Below are 19,804 nucleotides of genomic sequence, written 5' to 3'. Positions count from 1 at the left end.
GTCATGGCTTGAAGTAGGAAGAAAACCAAATCACTCCTATCACTCCCCAAGAGGATGGTGTCTAGTCTCAGGGGAAGCATGGCACTTTCTATGCCAAAGAAAGGTGTACATGATGCTGGTGACCATCTTGCACAACGGGAGTGCAGAGTCGGGTTTGTAACACATTCCCTGCCATCCCTTGGGTGCTTGGAACCAAATGGGACTAAGGGGCCTGTTCAGCTTCAAATGGCTCTGCCCCCTCTCCTGTGCTAAGCCAGGACAGAAAAGACCAGAGTCTAAAAGATGGAGAAAGAAGGAATTGTTTCCATGTATGACTCCATCAAGGGCTTCTAAAGTGCCTACTACATGCCAAGCATGGTATTAGGTCTCAGTAATTTGGTTTCTTCCCACTGTGATCTTGTACCAGCCTGGTCAAACACCTTGAGCCCAAGGCAGGGGTTCTGAACTGGGGGTTCCTGATCTATTAAAAATATAGTTTGACAATTCTATTCCCAAACAATTTATTTCCTTTGTGATCTTATGGATTTTATTTTCTGCATTTAAAAATATGATTCTGGGAAGGGCTCCATGGGCCTCACCAGGCTGCTCCAGGGGGCTGGGGCATAAAGAATGCTTTAAAAAGAGAAGTCCTAATCTCCTGGGGCTCATAACTTAGAGCTGGAGGGGAGAGCCAGCCAGTCCAACTCACTCACTTCCCAGATGAGCAAAGAGACATGGGGAGGAGGACCTTATGAAGTGACCTGCGGTTGCCCACATTCACACCTAGGTGGGAGAGAGCAGAGCTAGATCCTGAAGCCAGATCTCCTTGCATGACATCTGGTGCTCTCTACCCAGAGCATCCCAACTGCCAGGATGACACCATTGTCTGGCCCCAGCCTAATCCGCTGTCACACCTTGTTCCCTGTTTATATGTATAACTGCATGTTCTCATCTCATCTGGACTGAGCTTTGAGATAATCCCAAAAGGTAGGAAAACCACTCAAGAGGATGTGGGGGAAGAGGCAGCTGGATGATAAGCATATGCATTTGCTGCATTCAATTCGAAGAAACCAACCCTCTTGACCTGTCTTTTTCCATCTCCTATGCTAATGTAACCTCTCCTACATCTGTTTCCCCTTGGGTCACCTCAGGCAGGGTGGAACATATGCAGACACGGCTTCCCATCTCTCAGTGGAAGCTTAACCAGAACATGGTTAATATTAAAGCTGAATCTGAAGGAGGCAAGATTCAGCTGGCCACCAACATCTGGAGGGAGAGGTAAACTCATGCATGGATCAATGGTCTGGCTGGGATGCTCTCTGAGGCAGGGGGCAGAGACAGTCAGATAGGAAGGGCTCAGCTGAGATTGGAAAGTAAATGGGGCTCTCTAGTTGGGGGCAGTGAGGTTCAGGGTGGGAAGACAGAGATTTCAAGTCTAAAGACCTGGCTTGGAATCCTAGTTCTGTTACAGGTGAACTAAAGCAGCATGGTCTGTCTGGGTCAAGCTTTCCAAGTGGCCAAGACATGAAATTCAGTCTTACAATCCAAGGATACCTTCCACACACACACACACACACACACACACACACACACACACACACACACACACACACACAAGAAATGTCTTTGCATTCAGAAGGCAAAGAACACAATGGGGAAACCAAGGGGCTCATATCGCAGTCTTCCTTAAGAAGTCAGTCATCTTCTTTTGCCCTGATTACAAAAGAAACCAAAGCAGATTGGCAATGGTCTCTTAGGACATCCCAGAAAAAAGTCCTGTGAGGCACAGTCCTGTCTATCTATAAAAAGAGGCCCTTTTTTTGAGATCAAAGAGGAGACAGCTGCTCTATGGACTCACAGCCTCCCATTCCAGTGCCCCATTTGGAAGGGAAAAAATCTTTCGAGAAATGCCTGGCTTGCAGAGATGAGCCAAAATGTCCCTCCACAAATAATGAGAAAGTCTTCTCTCCTCCAAAGACGGAAACCTAAGCTGTACCACACCCCTATTTTCTATTTTCATTCAAGGTTGGGCTTCACTCCTAACCCTGGCAGGGCTCGGCTTACCCACAAGTGCTCTAGCCCAGGAAGAGAGAAGAGAGGGAACCGCCTTGGAGACAAGGCAAGAACCAGTGATTTCTGACCAGATCTGGAGCAAGGGGGCCAGGAGGCAAAGGGCTCTCCAAAAACGCCCCTGCCCAAATGCAGAAGCCATTTTAAATCTCCGTCCTTGGAGGTTTTCTCCTCCTTTGATTCTTTACCCCAGACCCGAGCGAAAAGTACAAACAAAAAGTGAGGTGGAAGGCTCCAGCTCCAACCTTCCCAGCGCCCCAGACACTTTCTCCCCAACAGACTCTCTCTGTTGCCCTTGCTTGCCACTGGGGGTCATTATCATTATGTGGAATCTGGAGATCCCCAAGCTCCTAGGCTGAGACTGCTTAGAACCCTTCCCTACTGCATGATTTTAAAATGAAGCAGTATGTCCAAAGAAATTTACCTGGACAAAAAAGATGGGGCTCTTTTTTTAAAACCTCCCCAGGAACTATCTACCCCATCAATAGAGTCCCTGAGGTAATGAGAGAATAAGGAGAATATTGAGGTGATGTAAAAGCAAGAAATAGCCCTAAAAATCCATTTTAAAGCATAAAAATTAATTGTAAAAACTTGCCCTTTTAGAGCATATAGTTAGCATTTAATAAATGCTAGTTGGAATGAAGGTGTGCAAATCTCTTTAAATACATGGTCTCAGCTGAGATCCACCTTTTATACCTAAAAGTATTGAGGCTTTGAGAAGCAAATGAAGTGACTTGCCCAGGGTTGGTCAGGATGGAAGGGGGTGAAAATTGCTGGGAGTTGAAAGAAGGTCTGTCACACTCCAAGGTCAGGGCTCAATATGCCTTTGTTTCCCTTTTGGGAGGAGCGGAAGCATATTGTATTTGGGGACAACCTTAGAGAACTGTAGAGTTTGGATGGGCAAAGAAATCACAAGAGACTTTTCATTCTGGAGCAGTCCTGTGTCATTGGTTTAGGAATGATTTTATTGCCACACAGGATGTATGCCTTGCCTGAAGGGCATTCTGCTCCTGGAGGGCTTTTATAAAGCTCAAAGGGGAATGGAGGGTGTCTCCTATGTGGGATCACTCCGTTATTAGTAGCTCATCCAATATAGATTCGTCCCCAAAGCACTATCACATATCCCTCTTGGCAAGTCCCCGAGGGATTGAGATGTCTAAAATGGCTGACCGGTCAAGTGCCTGACAAGTGATATGGCCAAAAAGACATGTGTTTGGGGCCCACTGGTTCTCACTCCTTTAAAAGGAGTCTTGCCTGCTCTCTGCTCTGGGCCCCCCTAGCTTGGCCTCTTCCCCTCCCCAGACAAGTGTCAAATGCAGCGCCCTGGTGGCGCCTCGAGGTGAGGTCAGTATCAGAGAAAAGCAACACCTGCTGTCTTCCCATAACCCTCCAATCCATGTCCTGAAGGTGCCAGGAAACTTTTAACAAACTCATCTGGCAGCCACAGATCCTCCCCAGAGGGGCCCTATCAAATGACTTCTGGGGACCCCATTGGACATGCCCTCCCACCTTGTAGGGTGCCCACCTTTGTCCCCAGCCCCGCTCAGGGGATTTCCTGACCCCAAGTCCTCCAAGCCCTCCCCTCTTCCCCTGAGAGCTAGGTCACTCTCTTTGCATATATGTTGGATGGCTTTGGGAACAGTAGCTGGTGAACTCTTCCCCGGTGACATATTAAGTCCCCTTGAGCATGGGGAATACTGGGTTTTTCCTTTGACTCTCCAGAGCCTAGCACAGTACTTGGCACATAAGAGTGACTTCAGAAATGATGAATTTAATTGAATTAGAATATATTTTGCCCAGAGGTGCTTGACCAGGTAGAAAGTGGTGCCCCAAGCAGGAAGATGCCTGGACATTTAAATGAGAAAAATCCTGTGAAGAGTCCCTCCCAAGGTGGGGAATGGGAGGGAAGAGGAGACTGGAGCTCTGCTAAAGAACATACTAAAGAGCCATCCATCCCCTGGCCTCTTAGGGCATGGAGCCCGATGTAAGGGGAGACGAAGGCTTTTTTAAACTCTGCAGAGCAGCCAACATTCCACAGGAATATATAGGTGTCCCAACACAGGACCCAGGCACCTCGCTGGTAAGGAATACCATGTGCATTCTTTCAGCTTCTTGGACAACTGCATGGAAAATGGTTTTCATGGGGGCTGTTCTCCTTAGGAGAAGCACACCAGGCAAGGGAGATTCTGAGAAGGGCAGAGGACTTAGCCTTCCACCCACTACTAATATTGGGGGTGGGGCTGGAGGGCTCAGAGCAAGCTCAGGGGGCCACAGAGGCTTCTCCTTTCCAAGAGCCTCACACCATGCTCTTTCCAAAAGGAGGCTACTTTCCCTTGAAATGGGATGTTTTAGCTCTTATTTCCTCTAGGACTGTGACCTACACCAAGCACACATTTGACAAATATTTGTTAAAGTCAATGATTATTCAAGACCAGCAATTTTATGAGAAGATGGAGCCCCACATCCCACTCTCTGGGTCTGCTTGTGACTTGACCAAGATCAGAGCCCAGGTAGTTTTAATTCTCCATGCCTCAGTTTAACCCACTTCTACAACACGGACACTACCTGCCTCATGTTGCTCCAAGAGAAATGTAACAAAGGAGGAAAAGTAATGATGATCAAAATCACTTTGGAAGAGCTCTATTAGACTCGGGCAAACATAACCACTTCTGTGGCTCTGCCCAGGGAAATAACCCCCAGAGAGTGAGAAGGACTAGAAGGAGACTGGCATTCTCCAAGACAGCTGTCCAGTGCTGACAGTGTCCCCTCTTCTCAAGGGCCAAGGTTCCTAGCTGGGAAGGCCTGAGCTGAAATCCTTTTACTGAGTTAGAAAATTCCAGGCAAGTCACTTCACTTATCAGCCTCAATTTCCTTGCCTCTAAAACAGGGATAATAATAACCTCCAGGAGAATGTCAAGAGGCTCAAATGGAAAACGAGGCAGTTTTCTGGGCACCTGTGTGTGCACAGGTCAGCTATCATTATGCTCTTATTCCTGAGGGTGAGTAGGAGGAATAAACAGGTCACATTAAAATATAGAATGAGGTCAAAATGGTACAATACAATAACTGCTACAGGTGTGTCTCCAGAGCAGCTGAGAAAATTTAAAAGGCAAGAATGCAGAGCCATGGGAGGCTTTATTCCCCATCAACTTGGGGAGAGACCTGCTTCCTGGCAGCATCAGATGTGAACTCTCTCCAATTTGGAAAAAGAGTTATAAATTAATACTTCTTGCTAAGCAAATAAATGCTGCCAAACCTTGAATCTCTAGCTGGTTCTCAAAGAGGCTTTAAAATGCCTGACCACATTCAGATAACCCACTGACTTGGAAAGGGCAACTCCCTTTGGGTAGTCTTCTTTACAGCTAAACTAGACCAGTTTGGAGTTTTCAAACCTGGAATCTTTGGTCTGTCTTGCTGCACAGATAGCTAAACCAGTAGCTTCCCTGTAGTGACCTTGAACTTGGGATCAGTTTCAAAATTGACTCTAAGATCTAGTCCCAAAACAAATGCAAAAGTGGGTGTAAACACAGCAATAGCCCCACAGCAAGAATTCTCAACCCATCATAAGGGCAATGATTCCATTTGACCAAATAAAAATCTTCTCTCTTCCTTTCCTACAAAGATTACCTCTAATCTATAGCCCTTCTTAAAAGAAGTGGTGGCTCACAGTAATTGTAATATAAAAGAAAATAAAAGAAAGCCTCCAGGAAGTTAAGGGGCCCACAACCTTAATGGCCAACCAGTGCACAAGAGTTTTATTGTGTTATTTTAAACACAAAATTTTGTGCCACTACAAAAAAAAGTCCTCCCCCCAAAACTACACAATCCATTATCCAATGTCCTTCCAAAGAGGGAAAATGACATTTAAAATATCCTAAAACATACTTAGAAATATTCCAAAAGAAGTAACCAGGAGCCAGGGCTGGGGGGTTAAGCTGTTTTGTTAAAGGAGCATGGATTATTCTGTTTCCCTTATATAAAAAAGCCATTACAACACCCCCTCCCCAACAACGTTTCACTGCAGCCTTCCTTGCTCAGGGTTTTTTGTTAAGTCATCATATCAGAATCAGAAGCTTCCCAGGGCACAGATCCTCATTCAAACTGCTGCTGGCCATGATCTCTCTAGACACATGCCCAATTAGCCAAATGCCATCATTCTGGGGCAAAATCGAGTAGACAACTTGCTTTAAGACCCAAGTCTACTCTTTCAGTCTTATCTTTTAAGGGTTTTACCCAAAAGGGAACTCTGAGTTTAAAGAAGATGACTGAGCCTTAGAGGGGAAGATCTGACATGGATGAGCCTCTTGGTCAAGGACAGATTGCATCAAGGAGTTGGCATTCATTCACTCAAGAAATTCGTTTCAATATTTGTTTAAACACACAACCCAGAGAGCAGAAACCAAGGCAGTAATGGTTGTAGGAGACTAGCTTGTTTCCTCGAACCCCACCCACTGCCATGCCCCAAGAGCTAGAATGGGGTGTGGATCGGGGTTCGAGCAAAAGCAAGAAGCCCGGGGAGGGGGGGCAGGCTCAATACTAACAGAATCCAAAATAACCACTTGAATTTCAGTAGAAAAATTCTTACCTCCCACTGCAGATGAGGCGGGATGTTTCGGATCTGGATCTTACGGCTCCTGGGGAGGAATTTTAAAAAACAAAAGAATTAGGGGGTGTTGAGTTCCAGCAAACAACATTTTGAAATGACAGTGTGGCATCTTCCATTGAAATTGGGGGGGGGGGGGGATCACAGACTAGGAAAGAGGCCAGGAGAGGAGGGTAGAAAGCCCCCAACAAAGCAAGCCCACATCCTTCAAGTACCCAAATGTCCACAGGGGAGTTTTGCATGTCAAGGCCAAGTCAGAGTCTAGACACCCCTTTGCCTCTCACCCCACCCCCACTAAAGCCCAACTCAACACTGTTTTCCAAAGGGCCAGCTAATAAAATCCTCTGGATCCAACCACGGACCAGGAAAAGCGCAAACACAATCTTCCTCCCCTGAAAGTAAAGGGGAGAAAATACCGGACTGGTCAACAAGCTAAGTTTTCAAAACCAATTACTGCATGTGAAGCAAGCTATAGGTCCAAGTATTGGGAATACAGGGACAAAGAAGCAAAAAGAAATGATGCCTTCCTTCCCTCTAGGTACTTTCTTTCCAAGGAGAGGAAGACAATCTGCACCCAGACACACAAGTACCAAAGTGCTTTCCTAAGGGAGAGCCAACTGGAGGCACCAAATCAAACTCCATCTTAATAATTCTTTGTAAGAAGAAGTGGTTCGGTAGTCAGGCGATGGAAAAATAAAAGTTAGCAACCAACAAAAGAGCATTTAAAAAAGAACCTGGTTCAACACTCACTAAGGGGTATGGAGATATAAATGCTCCCAGAGCTCAAGAAGCTCCTATGCTTTGGGGAAGGGGGGCTGGGAAGAGGGGAAAACAACCTATGCACTGATCGGTCAGTGCAAAGTGATTGCGGAAGGACAAAATACCAATAATTATGGCAAATGGATAAGGAATTCAATTCATTATGAAAATTTTGTGGTTCAATTGGGTCCCAATATTTATCAAGTATCAGGCCAGACACTGAGCCCTTCGGGAAAATCAGTTCCCTGTCTGGGGGCTTCGGTTTCCTCCTCTCTAAAATCCATTTTGAACTAGCTGATTTCTGAGTTCCCTTCCAGTTCTAACTCAAGGATTCTTCCCTTTTTCACCAAGTTCTCGGTAGCTTTTCTTTCCCCTGAACACCAGACATTTATATCACTTTTTAGACAATCAGTTATCATGTAAATAAAACGCTGGCATAGTCAGCCAACACACCAGTAATGTTCAGCCTAGACTCCCAGCTAAATCGTTTGCCTCTTTTCTCCTGCTCTGATGAGCACTCCCTCCTCCCCAACCCAAGAACAAACACTGACTCCAAACCCCTTGAAGAATTCTAAAGAAGCCAGTGCACAAACGAGCCATAAATTGAGAGGTTGAGGGGCTGAAAAGATGCTATAGGGTTACCTTATTTTATTAGGAAATAAATTTTGGAAAAATATGCCTTCCAAAGAGAACATATTAAAGAAGAAAGGAGGAATGCATGCCCAGAGCAAACGAATACCTTTTAATTTTTTTTAAGTCACTAAAGATTCTTTGCTTTGAAACAATCCAAGGCCAACATAAGGATTTCTATGTTGTCACAGGCAACTAGAATTGTGTTTATACTAAGTCAGGGCCCTTTAAAAAAATGTTATTGCTATTTCTTAAAAGAAAAGAATTTGGGATCTGGTTAACAAAGGAAGAAAGAATCCTTTGATAAATAGAAGAAAAGCACAGAGCTACCTACTGGGACTATCTAAGAGTCCCCACCTGAAGAAACAGGAGTATACAAAAAAAAAAAAATCTAAATTTTTAATTCAGGTAAACCCTGCGAAGAGTTAGGGAATGGATGGGACAGAGACATCACATCCTTATAAAATGGAGGTTTTACTTTCCTGAAGCAGTGGGTATTGAATTTTTCTTTAAATAGGAAATTCCACCAGTGTCTATATTTTTTTTAGAAGAATATTTACATACATACACACACACACACACATATATACATACATACATATATATGGATATCTATCAAGTAAATTGGGGAACCACCAAAACTCTTATCATATTTCTGACTGATTCATCCTGTTCCCAACCTCCAGTTCTTCTATAGTTTGGCATCTCTCAGCCTGGTCTCCTCTAAGAAATTTTCCCATCTCTTCTCAATTCAGTGGCTATCTGGCACCTCCCTATATTCCTGCTTGCTAAGATAAAACTATGCATCTAATATAAGGGGAATGAGAAAACAAAATCTGTCCCAAAGTGGCATCCTTCTACAACATTTATTGAAGATTATGGTCAGTAGGATAGGATGGAATATTTAATGTCATATTCTCAAAATTCGATTCATATGTTCCCCAAAATGTTTATTGGTATGAAAAGAAAAACCCAACTTCCAAAGCTAACAGAATGGGAAAAACTGTCACCATGAAACATTTTTTTTTAATGGATCCAGATGAAGAATTTTCTTTCTAGAATAACTAAGATACCTTAAATAAAATACATTATTGCAGGGCTACTACTCCAAGACTAGTTATTGGTTTTGTTTTAACTATGCAATTAGAATACTTTTGTAAGAAAAAGCCATTAGGACAACTGCCCCCTTTAAAAATCAAACAAAAGTATTTTATGCCTTTTTTAATGGGCTTCCTCTTATTGACTATTGATTTACAGAAAAGGTAGGTAAGATTGTCCCCATCTACTTGACTTGATCTCCTGAGAACTGGGGATCAGACAGATCTCAAAGGTCCTATAGACTTTAGAAACCAGGGACTCATTGCCTCAAGCCCAAAACAGAGAAACGGAAAAAGAACAAGTTTAAAATGTTGGAAGGCTCAGATCAACACCAATACCTTCCTTCACTCCCCTCAGCTGCTTCTGCCTCCTCCTCTAAGGTTACCTTCCAGCTATTGAGACTCTATATATAAGTTTCTATTTTTATATTTGTATCTGCTCCATCAGAAAGTAAGTTCCTTGAGGGCAGAGATTATTTATATTTTTTCTTTCTAGCCATAGCACATAGCATAGTGCACAAGGTAAACATTTAATACATGTTTGTTCGAAAGAAAGGCGATTTCGTTGTGGTTGAAACCAGACAACCCTTGCACTTCAAAGATCAGCTAAGGTGCCTATTTCTTTGTTGAAAAATGAAGGCTAAACAAAACTTAAAATGATCAGATTTCATGTGAAGTGCCTAGGAATCAAAGTATTTGGTAAGGCATTACACATAAGCACAAGACACAGTCTCTGCCCTTCAAGGAGCTTCCTTTCTACAGGGTACAAAAATAAGTCCACATAGAAGAAAATACCAGCTAGAGAGACATGAAATTACTCGGAAGTGATTTGGGAGAAGGCAATAACATCTGGGTACATCCTCTGAACCCAAAGGATTTTCTCTCTAAAAATTACCCAGTGTTTAAAGTATTTCATACATTCCCATTCTAACCTTTCCCAATTCTCTTAGGTCCATTTCTCCTTCCCTCCCAATCCCAGCTAGCCCCAAAAGAGAGCAGACTTTCCCTCAAGTCCTTTTTCTCTAGGGAAGCAATTTCTTTAAAAATTTTAAATAATTTCCAATTTCCTTGGGTGTCTAAAAACAGGACCTTGCTTTAAAGAGCAAAATATGTTATTATTCAAATGCAAAGGAACCTCCATTCATTAAAAGGGTAATAATCAAGTAAAGTTCCTTAAGAAAAAGAAAATGCTTTAAGCTAGTTTTCAGTATGTTCCACATCATCAAGATTCAGTCAAACCCAGATTCTGATGGCAAAAACATCATAACAATTGCCTCCAAAACACCCTGGGCTTCTTGGAAAATGGTGAATTAAGTACCTTATTTAGACATATTTCATTCACTGGTAAATCATTCCATGATTTTTCTAGCAATAACCAATTCAGTTATCTACATAGGAGTATGTCTTTGTTGAAATCTAGGTAATTCAAAAACTCTTTTGGGCTTTTTGCTAACCATTTTTTCCTCTGCCCTTGCTGAATACGTTAAGTTGCAATGTTAGACCTTTCTATCTTTACCTTCTCTTCTTATTGCCCTTCTTTAGCCCCGCCACTGTACCCTGGCATTTGGATGCCTTCGCCAGAATAGGGAAAGCCAGTCAAGTCCTGTATATGCTCCTCAGATGCAAACTACCTAGAAAAGTCTCCTTTTTTTGGTTGTCTTTTTTCTCTAACTCAGTTATTTTATCTACAAAATAAGGTTGAACTGGATTATTTCTCAGGTAGAGGATCTTAATTTTAAGTCCGTGAATTAAAAAACATTTTTTTACTAACGAAAATTCAGTAAGATTAGTTTCCTTTGTAATTTTATGTGTTTTGTTTTATGCATCCAAAAACATTATTCAGAGAATGGGTTCATAGGCATCACCAGAATGCCCAGCGAGTCCAGGACACAAAGAAAATTCTAGCTTTAAGGTTCTGTCAAAGGTCTTACGGAGAGGTAGGGCAGACTTTGGGTCCAACACTTCCCTGGGTAAGACACCAGGTGGCGACATAAGCCCAAGACTTTTGTCCAAAGGGGCCACCAAGCAAGTCTTTGTTGACAACCCGGGTTTTTGTCTAAGGAGAGCTGCTGAAAAGTAAGTCTTCAGCTCGGCTCCAAAACGGGCATTTTCATGTGCCTGTGACTTCCCATCACTTAGGGATGAGGGTCGAATTTAGCCACAAAAATATAATTTCTAATCTCAAGTTGCTTGGACACAAGAAATTTTCTGTAAGTACCTGTGAAATACACAGGATACTTTGAGTACCTGAGAATCAAAGAAATTGTTCCAAAAGCATTAGAGGACGTAGAATTCTATAATCTCATCCTATTGCCCACCTTCAAGAGCTGCTAAGATTAAGATTGAATGAAGGTGTGAGGAGTAAAAAACAAGGCACTTTGGAAAGGGTGTTCAATTTGGAGGGGGACTTGGGTTCAAATGCTGGCTTCTCTATCTACTTTCTGGGGGATCCTGGGCAATTTACTTGGTCTCAGTGTTTCCATTTCCTCATTTGTAAAATGAAGGGATTGGAATAGGGTCATTTTAAACTCTAAATCTATGCTTGTATGATTTATAACTGAGATACAAATTCTCTTCTTATCCTCTGGCTGCTTCCACTTTCTCATCTATGAAATGGGGACACACAAAATTGGGTTTTCCCCCCTTTTCTTCACAAGTAAGGATGATAACAGATTTATGGAAAGGGCTTTAAAGGTCATCTAGTCCAGTTCCATCAGTTTACAGATAAGGATCCAGACACCAAAAGAAATGAAGTAACCTGCCTACGGTGGTTCTTCTCTAACTCCCTTAAAAGGCTGAATTCGGAGGGAGGGAGGGTTAGATTTGAAATGATTGCCAAGATAAAAGACATCAAGAAAACATTTCCTAAAAATTAATAAAGCAGGATTTAATACCATCGGCACTTACCTCCCAGAGCGTTGTGCAGATCAAATAAGCTAATGGAAAGAGAGGATTTTTTGCAAACCTTAAGACTCTATTCCCATCAGTTATTATCATCATCATTGTCGTCAGTGAGTCCAGGTCCTTTGATTTCACAGATTAGAACCCTCAGGTGACATGGCTTACTTAGGGTCATGGCCTCACCACAGATGCGCTAACTATATTATCAAGTTTAATAATCTTTGTCATTTAAATACATGAAGTGAACATATTCATTATGTTACATGTAGAGTAGAATTAATACCGAAATGAAATTTTAGGTCATGCTAAGTTTTCCTCATATTTATAATTAGGAAGAAGGCAATGAGAAGGGCAGGCAGCTGGGCTTCAGCCCAGACTTATTCAAAAGATTATCCACATTAAGGCCAGTAACAGCATTTGCAAAATTACTGCTGAATTTTAATGTTTCTAAGAAATCCTTGTTACCTAGACCTTTGAGCTGCAGGCTGGTGGTTTTGTTCCCTCACATGCCACCTGATAATGTCTCTTTCAGACCATTCCACACACACCTGCCCATGTTGTTTACTTTCAAGACCCAAATTTTTAAAAATCACCTCTTCCAGGAAGCCTTCCTGATTACACACACACACAATATTCTTATCCTTCAGTGTTTCCTTTTTAAAAGCTTTCTTATGATTTCATAGTGCACTTGTTATGGCAAAAGTACAGGTTGGAATTTCTAACCAGCCTCTAAGTTCAAGGTCAAGAAGTTGATTTCTACCCTCTAAGGTGGATGCAAAAAAATAGGGTATTTATTAGGGTTGGGGGGAGCCTGGTACAGTGGTAAAAACACTGGCTTGGAATTCATAGGTCCTGGGTTCAAATGCTGCCTGTCACTTATTTAGCTGGGCAAGTTTGTACTTCTTGGGGCCTCAAATTTCTCAATCTGTAAAAACAAAAGGGATGGCTGAGATGGTTTCTAAGGTCCCTTCCAGCTCTAGAACTAGGATCCCCTCTCGGGCAGTTTAATAGTGTTGCCTCATTTCTCATGTGTAAGTCGTCTCCCAAATAGGTTGTCAGCTCATTGGCAGACAATGTTTCTTTTTCTGTGCCAGTGCTGGGACCTATAAAAGCCCTATGAATACTTGTTGAATTGAGTTATTCACAGACTACGCTGTCCATCCCTGAACAAGAGAGTTGACTCCACTCTTTGTCCTAGGTCTTAAGCATTTGAAAATGTAGCCTTTCAACAAAACGGTTCCTGCAACTATTTCATAAAATCACAAATGTTGCAATCCATGGCAGGAACCCACGCTGTTTAACATTAGTGGCGGGCTCTACAGTTTAAATGAGCTGCTTAATAAGACCTTTGCAGGTCTTTATAAAAAAAAAAAAAGCAGGCACATCTTCTGGGCTTAAGTTCCAGTGATTTAGTAGAAGGAGAGCAATCCCAGGGAGGAAAAAAGCCCAAAGCTTTATTCTACAATAGACTATTCATAGAGGCTTCAGACACTTTTGGAAAAATAGCTATTGTTCTCACTTTTCCTCCCATATTCAAAAACAAAAACCTTCAGGCTTGCCTAGATCACAAAACAGAACTCCCCCTCCCCCTAGGATTTACCACCATTTGAAATCATTTATTAAGATGGTAGCGGCTCTCAAATCCAATCTAATCTAATCTATTGCTGGCTACCTTGGAACGATTTTCTGTTTGGTAAAGAGATTCTCAAGTTACTGAAACAGCTTATTCTCCTACTCCATGCACAGAGAATTTTGTGGGAAAGAATTCACACTTGCTTTGAGATTAAAATGCTATTAAAAAACAAACAAATAAATGCTATATAGCCCTCATCCACGAAGAAAGGAGTTAATGAGTGGACTAAACTAGTGGCATTGGGAAAATTTTCTTTGATCATTCAGGCAGAAGGAGAATATAGTAGCCAAAGTATTGGTTTGGGAGCAGAACTGTGTGTCCGTGGATATGTCTCTTGGCCCCCTTCAGCATCTGTTTTCTCATCTCTAAAATTAGGATAATAATGCTTGCCTTATAAGATTTTAAGAATCAAATTAGTTAATGTATTAGAGCAACCTATATAGTATATGTATACACACATGGGTTATTATTAAAGTATGTCTGGGGCTGCCAAACCATTGAAATTTCACGTGAACACTCAACAGGTGGGACACATCCTACAAGGCTTCCTGGAATTAGATTTGGAGCAAGAAATATTGGAAAAATAACTAAGCAACAATACCCATTTCTTCACAAATTAAGACTCCCATCACCTAAAGGTCTGGAAAATGGAACAGCTGCCCCCTCCTGATTTGTTTTTGAGCAATCACATTCAACTGCTCACAAAGCTTATTTGTTCAATTTTTTAAACTCTCCATGCACAATCTGGCAGGATAAAGCATGCAAGAGAATATAATGGTTCACAAGAGGAAAATAAGCATTTAGAAAAAAAATCCCCAGCTCTTTGCATTCAAGTGATTGGTCCCCAGTGAGAGAATAACTAGAGGTGGTCAAGGACTCCATCCCAATTCCTCCACCTGGCCTTTTGAGCCCTCCACCAACTCACCTCTTTGTCTGTCTTTGTATAAGCCCATTCCATTTCTCCCCTGGCCCCACACTCAGGCTCCAGCTCAGTCAGGCTGGATTGCTCTTCAAGGTTCCAGCCCAGCCCCCTCCAGCATGAAATAAAAGTTAAAAGCAGGGGGCCAGCTACCCAAGCTGTGTGATAACAACCACAGTTATTCCCTGGGTCTGGATGCACAGATGCTGAGATTCTTCCCTTTGAATACAATTGGAAATTATATCTGGATCTTTGATTAAGAGAAGAAAGGGAATGTGGGAGTTCCATCCCATCCACCCCCCTTTGTTTTACAGATGAGGAAACCCAGAGTTGGGAAAGGGGGGGAGTGGGGTCCGTGAGCCATACAGCTAATATGCAACAGGGCTGAGCCTTGAATGCAAGACCTAGGACTCCAAAAGCAAGACTCTCACCACAATTTTACAATTCTCTCCTGCAATTCTCTTAAGGGTTCTGAACCCCTTGGTAGTCTGGTGAAGCTTATCCCTTTTCAGAATCTGATTTTTTAAATTTCTTAATTGTATTTTAAAAACTTTAAACAAAATATAGAAGATTATAAAAATATAGAAGATTAAAAAACAAAATATAGAATATTAAAAAGAAAACTGATCGTATGGGAACTTGGTCATCAAAATGTTTTTAAAGACAAATTCATGAACTCCAGGTTGAAAACCTTTGCCTTAAAGATGAGTACCCAGCTAAGTACATCTTGGGGCAGAGACTTGGAAGAGACTCGATGTTAGTCCATGGAGTAAGAGATCGATTTAGCTCAGGAATCAAAAGAGCTAAGATAAAATTCTTCCTTTGATACTGCCCTCCTACAGGCCTTTGGATAAGTCCCTTCACCTTGGTGGGCAAGGCTTTAAGGACATCTTCAAATCTGACTAAGTCAAAGGAAATCTCTGCACAAAAGAGAATTCCCAAATCTCTGAGAGTTCCATAACAGTCTTGTTTAAAGCTAGTACCTACCTACCTACCTTTCCCTTTCTCCATAATCAAACCAGGGACAGTTTTTTATTTTTATTTTTGTTTTTTTTCACCAACTGAACAATTACAATAAGACTTCCTAGGATGCCACCTACAAAAATAAATAAATAAATAAATAAAAGCCCCAAGGAGCCCTCAGGGTAGGGAGTTTTCATATTACTGTTTAAAAAAAAAACTTAAAAATCTGCATGTTGATAAGGTGGCTTGCTCTAAGGCAGCAGTTAGCTATTTTTCAAGCTTACAATTAGACTAAAACCACATAATTATGACCATTTACTACAAGGAGAGCAATAAGCCTACTTAATGCACTTTTAAAATGTACACTTTTAAAATCTGGAGGGGAGAAAATTTAACAGCTATATTCTTTATCCCCAATTGTTAAGGGAAACATTTAAAGACTCTCCCAAGTTAAATCTTTTAAAAGCAGCTTTTTTAAATTGGCATGCTTTGGGCTCCACCCTTGTACCTATAAGTTTCCAACTCAAAATTCCAGTAAGCCATCGATAATGTATGGGTGTTGGTCTAGCCCTCTTCCTAGCATCAACAATTGATCTTTCTAGAAAAGTCTGTAAAACACTTTACATTCATGATAAAACTAGTATCTCTTCCCAATCCCAAAAGGTAAGTATCACAAGCATTAGTACCTCCATTTGACAGGTAGAAATTGAGACTCGGAAAGCCGAACATGGCTTGCCCTCAATCACCCAGCTAATCTGTGTCTAAAATGGGATTTGAAATCAGATCTTCACTGCTGAACATACAAAGCTAATAGTGCCCCAGGTTTGATGGCTGCTCTGACCTTGGTCCCCACGTCTAGTCAAGAGAGAATCTTTCCCCCAACCACTAGTGCTAAACTGAATTGAGAAAACATTCATTTAAAGTGTCCACTGGTGGCTGGCTGCCTATTCCCATGAACAGGACAAAAGTTAAGCTAACATGTATCTGTAAGAGTCCTAATGCAGGATGCCACTATCCAGCATACTTGATATTTTTATATTCAAGATATTTGCTTTTTAAGATAAGAGAATCACTTTTAGAGCTGGACAGCAACCTCAGAGATCAAGGAGTCCAACCCCCTCATGTTGCTGATAAGGAAACGGGGGTCTTGACCCTCCCTCAGTCTACAAGTGATATTCGCCAAAATTTTTTTGATCACCAAAATCAGAACTCTAGTGAACTAGATTTTCAAATGTCTGAATAAAAGATATTCTCTGCTATTTGGGATCAAGAGCTAGTCTTTAATTCAGGAAGCCAGGGTTTAAATCCATCAATATATGTGTGTGTGTCTGTGTGTATAGTATAACCCTAGGCAAGTCACTTATCTCCTGAGCCTTTCTTTATTCATCTGGGAAATGGAGAATAAGATCTTGGGTATTTGCCTCGGAAAGGTTTTAGGTCATTAAATGGAGCAGTCCCCATACAAGAGATTAGATTGGCTAAATGGACAGGCAGTGTAGTGTTAAAGCTCCAGCAATGACCTGAGAGCCAGAAAGAGACTCGAGTGAGAATTCTGCCTTAGAAGCTTACTAGCTTATGAGGCTATGAGCAAAACTCTTCACCTCTCCTAAGGCTCAATCCTCTCATTTATAAAACAGAAATAAAAGTGGTGTGACCCACCCAAGGCTGCTCAGACTTAAATGAGAAAATGGCTGTATAAATAAATGTCCATTTAAAACAAAACTGATCTTTTTGGTCCATGTCTCCTGTTTCTCTGAAAATGGAAAGTCCATGCAGGAAAATCTTCGATTAGCCTGAATATTCAACAAACCACAATGCCCTACAGTGGCTAAGAGTTTACTTAGAGAACCTTGAAGGCTCAAATGAGCTTTGCCAGTAGCATGCTCTGGGTCTGTATGAGACATCGGTATTAATTTGTAGATTAACTAGAATCTGTATGAATCTGTAGTAGAAAGCCATTTTAACTTAAGATACTGTTGTTATCACTGCCCCAACATTGTTCTGTGAAATAACTTGGTTGAAAAGACTTGAAACCCAGCCCAAGGAGCACCTAAAATCCAAACTTGAACTTGTAACACCTGGAGGAAGGAGAGTGAGACAAACGAAATCTTTCAGGGGGTTTGAATTTGACTCTAGTACCTCTGCACCAGGTGTGGGATTTTGCAAACAATCTTTTAAAACTGTGAGAGGGCATTTGTTTAAGCTAATAGCTAAATCGGTAACTGGTGAAGCCACCTCAATTTTCACTTGGCTTACAGAAGCTGTCCTGCTCCCAGCTAGGAGTCTGACTAGAAGGTAGCACTATTTGCCAATCAAAAGGTGTTATTATGCAAAGTTTTATTGGGGGGGTGTCTACACTACCCAAATTTTCATATATAGGCTCTAGTAGGGTGTGTACAAGGGATATAGACAATCAGCCTACCAAGACAGCAGAAGGAAAATTTGAGAAAGCCTTAGAATCAGAAACACGAGGGCTACTTGAACCAAGAACTGAAGGTCTTAAAGATCTTTAGATCTTTCATGAGATCAGTTTCACAATAAAGAATATTTCCATCCCCGAAATGGTTATGTATGTGTGCTGGGTAGACTAATTTGGAAGCCAGGATGTTTCTGTGTACTTAAAATGCTTCTTAGTTCAATATAAAATTATAATTATGGCTGAAATTTTACTTCTGACCTATATATTTGAAGCTAAATGCTAAGAAAGGGATAGAGATATCCACACCCCTCTGGGTGTGCTGCTTGAAGATCCTGTCACAAAGCAGACTTCTAGCAGTTAGGAGGGACTGAATAAATAAGTCAAACAGGTTGCCCCTGGAGGTGAGCAGGAAGTTTCTGATAACCAACCTCTTTATTGGGGGCCCCCAGAGTGCTGAAGAGAATTAGATAAAGCACCTCCATACCCTTCAGTTATAGATCTAACAGGCTGTCTTGGCTCTTGCAGCCTGTAGGAACGAAACATTACATACTATGTGATGGGTATATTTTAGATATGATTCTTTCTAAAGGTTTGGTTGACTAGAAAATCCTTCCCCCACCCCCACATTCTGTGAAAGAAATCTGTGTAGTCCTTCTAGACAGTATCTACCACCTAAAGAAAATGTTACATCATTCCCTCAATGGTAGCAAGTTAGCAAGAGGTTCATAATAAAAGCTAACCAGCTAGCTAATTATGTGAAATCAGTGTGAGTTGGGACCCTATTTAAACTGATATTCACCAGGGCTCCACCCTATCCGCCCCCCTCATTACAAATTGCCTCTTGTAACACAATTAGAACTAGGTCAAGTTTATACACACATTTTCAGTCCTCCATTTGAGAACTTGTTTACTCCCCCAAAGAGGACTGTATTCTCTATGCTAAAAAAAAAAAGGGAGGGAAATGGGTAATTTACCAAAAAAGAAAAAATGCTAGCAATAAATACAAAATTGCAGACACAAACCATGAGGCTGGAAGTTCAAGGCATCCTGGGTATTGTGAAGCTGTGTTTACAAAGAGAAATTTATAATTGTGTGTTTGCTGCAATTTCTCCTACCATCAAAAGTAGACAGAATTAGCTCCACAAAAACCCACATAAGTCAAAAACAAAAGTTTCATTAGACAGGAATTCAGTTAAACGAAAAGGGGCAGACACACTCAGACACCTGGGCTGAGCAGAGCACAGAATTTTCACAAAAGAGGACAGAAAGCATGAATAGCTTTCCCCCCTCTTCATTTACATACATTTACATCTATTCAAACCTTTAAGTCTTCATTTTAGAAACATTCTAAGAAGCTCAAGCATATTTTCAGTTTGAAAACTGGACCCTGGATAAAGACTGCCTCTGTTTCCCCAGCAATATGTTAGAAGTGGCAGGATAAAAACCGATAAAATCTTCTCACCCATGCTGCCACAAAAATTGTTTTGTTTTAAAATATATTTGGCACTACCATTTGAAAGAAAAAAATTTACTAAACACACACCAAAAAATGTAAAATAAATTGATTGTTCAGAAAAAAAACAATTTAAAATCAGGTTATGAACAATCATTTATTAAAATTAATTTTCAGCAGTATTCTCTTTAAGAATACTACATTTTATAACTTCATTACACAATACAAATCTTAAATCTATGAGACAGCATGAAATAAGTACCTCTGTTTGTGTTTAATTGTATTTTTAAAATAAGGAGGGGTTTAAGTTTTTAGTGTAAACAAATCTATAAATTAGACATTGGTAAATAAATATTCTAGGCACCTTTTACAGCTGCC

General features: G+C 41.2%; 1 protein-coding gene across 8 annotated transcripts in view; it reads right to left on the bottom strand.

The window, feature by feature from the left end:
- IGF2BP3 (insulin like growth factor 2 mRNA binding protein 3) overlaps positions 1–19,804 on the bottom strand; it is a 105,789-nt gene that overhangs the window by 65,467 nt on the left and 20,518 nt on the right. For all 8 annotated transcript variants that reach the window (XM_056800495.1, XM_056800496.1, XM_007505367.3 and 5 more), the window contains exon 3: positions 6,635–6,683. In XM_056800495.1, the coding sequence (XP_056656473.1) occupies positions 6,635–6,683 (49 nt within the window). The remainder of the gene's footprint in view (positions 1–6,634; positions 6,684–19,804) is intronic.

This window comes from Monodelphis domestica, chromosome 5 (genome assembly GCF_027887165.1).
Source record: "Monodelphis domestica isolate mMonDom1 chromosome 5, mMonDom1.pri, whole genome shotgun sequence".
NCBI classification, from domain to species: Eukaryota; Metazoa; Chordata; class Mammalia; order Didelphimorphia; family Didelphidae; genus Monodelphis; species Monodelphis domestica.
This window is presented reverse-complemented; position numbering and strand designations above follow the sequence as displayed.